The 7,184-nt window shown below is 44.9% G+C and overlaps 1 protein-coding gene across 1 annotated transcript in view; it reads left to right on the top strand.

Moving 5' to 3' along the window:
* Positions 1-2,806: 2,806 nt before the first annotated feature.
* Positions 2,807-7,184, top strand: part of LOC104617385 (Na(+)/H(+) exchange regulatory cofactor NHE-RF3-like) — a 5,771-nt gene continuing 1,393 nt past the window's right edge. The window contains 6 exon segments of the mRNA XM_010282696.1: positions 2,807-3,045; positions 3,356-3,608; positions 4,575-4,711; positions 5,998-6,193; positions 6,450-6,646; positions 7,133-7,184. The exon segment at positions 7,133-7,184 is cut by the window's right edge and continues 14 nt beyond it. Coding sequence (XP_010280998.1) covers positions 2,836-3,045; positions 3,356-3,608; positions 4,575-4,711; positions 5,998-6,193; positions 6,450-6,646; positions 7,133-7,184 — 1,045 coding nt within the window. The 5' untranslated portion in view covers positions 2,807-2,835.

Below are 7,184 nucleotides of genomic sequence, written 5' to 3'. Positions count from 1 at the left end.
CTGAGGGACAGCACTCATCACCGATCTCCATCCGGACTTTGAGCTGTTGACCACTACCCTCTGGATGCAACCATTCAGCCAACTCCTCATCCAGCAAACAGTCCACCCATCAAATCCATATCTTTCCAAATTGGAGAGAAAGATTTTGTGGGGGACCATGTCAATGGTCTTACAGAAGTCCAGCTAGACAACATCCATAGCTCTTCCCTTGTCCACTGATGCTGTCACTCCATCATAGGCAGTCACTAGGTTGATCAGGCAGGACTTGCCCTTGGTGAAGCCATGCTGGCTGTCTCAAATGACATCCCTGCTCTCTATGTGCTTTAGCATAGCTTCTAGGAGGATCTGTTCCATGATCTCCCCAGGCACAGAGGTGAGGCTGATGGGTCGGTAGTTCCCAGGGTCCTCCTTGCTACCGTTTTTTTTAAAATGGGTGAAATGTTTACCCTTCCCCTGACTGCCATGACTTTTCAAATATCATGGAGAGTGGCTTGGCAACTACATCAGCCAATTCCCTCAGGACTGTGGGATGCATCTCATCAGGTCCCATAGACTTGGGCATGTTCAGGTTCCTCAGGTGGTCTTGAACCTGATCTTCTCTTACAGTGAGAGGGACTTTGCTCCTCCAGTCCCCATCTTGCAGTCCCTCAAGAGGTGTGGGAAGCGACACTGCCAGTGAAGACTGGGGCAAAGAAGTCATCAAGTACCTCAGCCTTCTCCTCATCTGTTGTTGCCAGTTCACCAGTCTTGCTCATTAAGGGGGTAACCTTTCTTTGACCTTCCTTTACTGGCTGACATACCTGTAGAAGCCCTTCTTGTTATTCTTTGCATACCTTGCCAAGTTCAGCTCCAGCCGCGTCTTGGCCCTCCGGACCTCATCCCTACACAACTGGGCAGCATCCCTGTACTCATCCCAAGACATCTGCCCCCGCATCCACTGCCTGTGCATTTCCTTGCCCTTTAGTTTGCCCATCGGGTCTCAACTCAGCCATGCTGGTCTCTTGCCTTCCTTTCCCAATTTCTTACACCTGGGGATCAAGAGCTCTTACGCTCTACGGAAAGTGCCCTTAAAGATCTGCCAGCTCTGTTCTGCTCCCTTGTCTCCGAGGGCAGTTTCCCAGGGGGTCCTACTGCCTAGCTCCCTGAAGAGCTGGAAGTTTGCTTTCCTAAAATTCAGGGTCCTGACTTTACTCTTCGCCTGTCCCATATCCCTCAGGACTGCGAACTCCACCCGTGCATGCTCAGTGCAGCCCAGGCTGCCTCCAATCTTGATGTCACCAATTAGCTCACGTGTTGGTGACCAACAGGTCCAGTGTGGCATCCCCTCTGGTAGGGCTGTCTATTACCTGGCATAGGAAGTTATCCTCCATGCACTCCAGGAGTCTCCTGGATTGCCTACAGCTCGCTGTGCTATTTTTCCAGCAGATGTCGGGGTGGTTGAAGTCCCCCAGCAGGATGAGAGCTACTACTCCTTGTAGCTGGAGTGAGAAGGCTTTGTCAATAGACTCCCATCAATGGGGTGGCCTGTAGCAGAAACAAACTACAAGGTTCCTTTTGTTGCCTCGGTCCCTAATTCCTACCCATAAGCTTTTGACCTGCTCGTGGCTATTCCTCAGAAAAAACTCTTCACACTCTATCAATTTCTTGATGTAGAGGGCAACACCTTCACCCTTCCTTCCTTGCCTGTCCCTTCTGAACAGCCTGTAGCCATTGATAGCCACACTCCAGTCATGGGATTCATCCCACCAAGTTTCAGAAATGGCGACCAGGCCATAGCTTTCTAGCATGGTGGCTTCCAGCTCCTCCCATTTGTTGCCCATGCTGTGTGCATTAGTGTAGAGGCACTTCAGCTGGGCTGTTGGCCAGGTCACTCTCTTACAGGAACCTCCTTTAGTTCCTCTGAGGTTCCCCTCTGGTGAAACAGGCTGAGGGGCCTCGCTAGCACCCCATCCCTCTAGCCTTCATGTGTCATCCCACAGCTTGGTTGTGGGTGACCCTGATGATATCCCCCTCACCAAGTCTAGTTTAAAGCCCTGTCAATAAGCCCCACTAGCGTGCAAGCAAAGACCCTCTTTCCCCTTTGAGAAGTGTTAATCCCACCTGATGTCAGCAAGCCAGGTGCCATGTAGGCCATCCCATTACCAACAAAAGAACCAAAATGGCGGCAGTGGCACAATCACAGTCCAGTGACAGGACAAGACGCAATGGGCACAAACTGAAACACAGGAGGCTCTATCTGAATGTAAAGACACTTTTGTTATGATGAGAGTGACTGAGCACTGGCACGGGTTGCCCAGAGAAGCAATGGAGCCTCTCTTCTTGGAGATATTCAAAAGCTGTCTGGACTTGGTCCTGGAGAACTGGCTCTAGGTGACCCTGCTAGAGCAGGGAGGTTGGACCACACAACCTCCAGAGGTCCCCTCCAATCTTGACTATTCTGCAACTCTATGAAATCCCATTTTGTCACAAAACTTTCCTATAGTGTTCCAGTATTTTTGTGCAGCCATTATTTTTCCTCTGTAAGACTTAATTCTGGTATTAAATCTTCACCTGAATTCTTCCTATATTATCACAGGCAGACAACTTCTTTCTTCCATCTTGATTAACTTCATTTGAGATAGGGAGACAAGAAAAATGAGGAGGGAGAGGGAAAAGGGATTGGTTTCTTCTCCCTAGCCTTGTTAACTACCTTCAACTTTGCACGGCTGGATTTCCTGGGAAACAAAACCGCAAGAATTCAGAAACAAACTGTCCCAATATGTACTTAGAGGGAACATACCTAGGTAAGCTTACTGTTTTTACTGACACATATCTTTTCTACCCTGTCTGGCAGAGATGACTTCCATTCTCCAGCCCCGAGAATGTAAAGTGACCAAAAACCCCCAAAAGAGCTACGGATTCTACCTGCGTATTGAGAAAGACACAGCAGGGCATCTCATCCGGAACGTGGAAGAGAACAGTCCAGCTGAAAAGGCTGGCTTGAAGGATGGAGACAGACTCCTCAGAGTTAATGGTGTGTTTGTAGACAAGGAGGAACATGCACAGGTACATCTGTTTAGCCTGGGAACCACACCACTCCCCCATAACCCAGACCCACTGCCACTACGTGAAGCTCTCTCTTCCAGTTTTTATAGCATCTTCAGCTAGGAAAGCCAAGAGCTAAGTCAACTGCTCTGAGTATCTCCCTGCATAATTCATTAACCACCACAGGCACGAAATGCCTTTGAGTTGCCTCCATAGTGCATAAGCAGAGGGATGAGACAACAAAAAGCATAGACAGCGCAACCCTTCCTGGGGAGGCCTTTTAGGTCAGTCACTCTAGCACCTGCTTGCCATTTCACCTTGTCCACTACAGGTGGTGGAGATTGTCAAAAACAGCGGGAATTCTGTTGTACTTCTTGTTCTGGATGGTGCATCCTATCAAAAGGCAGAAAAGGAGGGAGTGAATTTGGAAGAGCTGGGTCAAAAGGTGTCCACAGGACAGCAGCAGGAGCAGCAGTCCCCATCACCCATGGCCAATGGAGCAACCACTGCAGTTCCACAACCCCGGCTCTGCTACCTAGTGAAGGAGGAGAAAGGCTATGGCTTCTCTCTGAAAACCACAGAAGGTGAGAGCCTGGGGAGTGGAAATGGTGTGTGTATATATATATATATATATGTGTGTGTATGGCAGCAGGGACAGAGGCAACCACAGTTAACACATGGGGGCACACAAACTGCTCTTGCTAACAGAAAGACAGAAGCAACAAGATGACTTCAGATCCACCTTTAGTCCATTTCTGTACAGCATATGCAGTGCATGGTTCTCTGAGGACCACATTTCTTGCAGCATGGAGAAAAAATGGGGAAAAAAAAAAGAGATATAAAAAGAATAAGCTATTTTCCATTTCTTATTTAAGCCCACTTAGCAAAATCAGATTTGCAGCCCCTGCTCAAATACCAGATATACACTCAAGATGCTACATTCTGTTCCATTCCTTCAAATCACCTCAGGAATCAGCACACAAGGTTCTAGACAGCTGTAATAATCACTTTTCCTGATTTGTAAGTTATTTCATTTAGAAAGCAAGAGATTTTGAACCTCTTCCACATATGACTTTCTTCCAAGGCGAGTCAACAGAATAGGGAAGTCTTCTGGAAAGCATCACCTCTAAAGAGGGTATTTTGGAATACAATATAACTGAAAGACCAAACATGGTAGCCTTCCAAACACATGAAATTATAAATTGTATAAAACAATAAAAGCAGCTCCTCACTTCAAATTGGGGGGTGGGGAACTGGCAATCAAATCCCTTTCAGCTATCTTAATCAGCCCCCAAGGCACTCATGGTAGAGAAATAAAAGATCATTTCAGCTGCATAGTGAGCAAATGCCTCCCTTCCCCACAAAAGTGATCTTTCCAGGACAGAATAAGAGACAGAGGTGCGTCTGTGGAAGGTTTGTAGTGCCACTGTAATTTGCACGTAAGCAGAGACCAAAAGTCTCTAAGGACCTCACTGCTGAGTTTCCTTAAACATTAAATTCAGGCATATTTCAGTGACTTACCCTGTGTAATGAATTTTCATTTATTTTAGGACAGAAGGGCTTGTTCATAGTAGAGCTTTCATCACAAGGAGCAGCTGCAAAGGCTGGTGTCCAAAATAACGATCGCCTGATTGAAATCAATGGAAAAAATGTGGAAAATGACACACATGAGGAAGTGGTGGAAAAGGTATTTGTTAGTGTACTGATTCATCTTCTGTTCTGGCCCACTTTCACAGCAACCTATCAGGGTTACTGAGGAGGCAAGTCTGGCTGATTTGAATGCTTCACAGTAAATCTTTGAACCTACTGTTCATATATCAACATGGCAGAGTACCCCTCTGCTTTGGCTCTGTTGTCAAGCAGCCTCTTGAACTGATTCTGAATGAATACTGCCATCAAGACAGGCCAAAGAATTTTAAATAACAGAAGTATACTACTGCCAAGAACCCCATTAAATAAATCATGCTCTGTTCCTAGAAGTCCTGGAAATACTCCTAACGGTAAGAGGGCAAGTCATCAAATGTGGCTTTCAGGGTAGGAAGAGGGGGAACTCTCTGATGATACAATTAGCATGGAACAGGGAAAATTCATTATTTTAGACATAATTCCTTTCTCCTGTTAAGAAGTCCAAAACTAATGAAAATTACAATGCAAGTAATTTCACTACCTGGCCTCAGCTGCAAAAGCATTGCTAATATGAGGCTTCCAGCTTTCCACTACCGGCACTGCCAAAACACAGTTGGAGCTGAAGAGATTTTAGAGGGCCATGAGACAGGCAGTACATGCTCCAGCATTCCAGCATCACAATTCAGTGTACGCTACTAACTATGGAACCGTGCAACACCTGTGTTTTGTTGAACTGCTGTAAAAGCAGCAGCAGAGTGATGTTGGTCAAGATGAGTAAAGAGGGCACCCATTAACCTAGAAAGGAGTAAGAGAAGGATGGACTTGGAGAGGCTGAACAGACCAAAAAAATGCCCACAAATCTTCAGAATCAGTAATACAGGGAGATGGAAGAGGACCAAGAGTGACAGAAATTTGACTCTTTGTCACTGTAATCTAAAACAGTGGTATAGATGGCATAGTATGTCTACATTGTAGAGTTCCACATGCATATAAACCAAGCACTATCTACTAAGGCTCAATAGATTCTACTGGCACTGTATGCCACCCTCACGGCACACTACAGCTAATTCCCTAGGGATAAGGAAAACAGTATGAAATACAGAAAATTGTGTCATATATATGCTGGATCTTACATGAGCAAGATCTTGTCATGGTCCAAATTTCTGACTGGAGGGGAAAAAAAAAAAAAACCACAACAATTTATAGTAGCATAGCCCGTAACTTATGGCTCATTCATCAACAGCACCCACACACCACTATGTATCAGTACACCGTTTACCAAAGTATCTACAATTCCCACATGTTGTTGACAGGGTGACATCTGAGACTGTGCATGTACTATCACAGGTAATGAAGTCTGGAAATCATGTTATGTTTCTACTTTCAAATGAAGAAACAGACCACTATTACACAAGCCAGAAGATGGTACTGAGCAAAGAGAGTGCCAACCTAAGATCGCTTCCCTTCAAACCACGTCTTACTGAGATCCAGAAGGGAGAAAACGGTTATGGCTTTTATCTACGGATGGAACAAAATACTGGTGGTAAGAACCAAGTTAACACATGGACGATGATATTCACTATACAGTTTCTTCCTGTACAGGGTTTGCAGACCTCATTCTCTTTGGCTTCTTTACTGCTCATCTAGAAGTCCTCAACAGACATGCTGCAAACAGGGCTACATCAGGGAAATGGTCTCAACCTGAAGTACAATTCTGACAATGAGCCTTTGCCATGCATTTTAATGTCTTTAAACAAGCATGCACCTTCACATCAATTTTTTTTCCCTTCTGATCTTAGATCATGTAATCAAGGATGTTGATTCTGGGAGCCCAGCAGCGAAGGCAGGTCTGAAAGACAATGATATCTTAGTGGCTGTCAACGGCGAGCAAGTGGATGGTCTGGATCATGAAAGCGTAGTGAGAAAAATTAAGCAGTATGAGGCAAAAATCACACTGTTGGTAGTGGATAAGGAGACTGACACCATGTATAAACTGGTAAGAAAATGCAAACTACTGCTAAGAATTGGTGATTTATTATTATGAAGAGACATATGCAGCAATGAAACAGCCAGTCTGCTCTGATAGACACTTCTTCAACTTGCAGGAAATGTCTAAGATTTCAGCAGGTCTCCTTGCACTTGTACAGCAAGTCACTAAACACCCAAATTTTTGGCCTCTTCCAGATTTTTATAGGCACTATTGGAATCATTCTAAATTTAAACATACCACAAGGTTACAAGTTTAAGACAGAAAATTCAGAGCTATGCGGCTGTGTAACCATTTATGAACAAAACGAGTAACAAAATTCCCTTCTCACAGAGATCAGCACTGATCAACCAGAAATTAATAGCAGTCCTCACTGCAGCTCAAGCCTGAGTCATTAAAAAGGTTTCAAACAAAACATGTTGATCATGAAGCCTAATACAGATTTTACAACAGAATTTTTTATGTTAACAAACTGTTATTTGTCACTTTTTTCAGGCTCAAATTTCCCCCTGCTTATACTACTACAAAGCACAAGATCCAACTCCAG

This window comes from Phaethon lepturus, unplaced genomic scaffold (assembly GCF_000687285.1).
Source record: "Phaethon lepturus isolate BGI_N335 unplaced genomic scaffold, ASM68728v1 scaffold2042, whole genome shotgun sequence".
Classification (NCBI taxonomy): domain Eukaryota; kingdom Metazoa; phylum Chordata; class Aves; order Phaethontiformes; family Phaethontidae; genus Phaethon; species Phaethon lepturus.
This window is presented reverse-complemented; position numbering and strand designations above follow the sequence as displayed.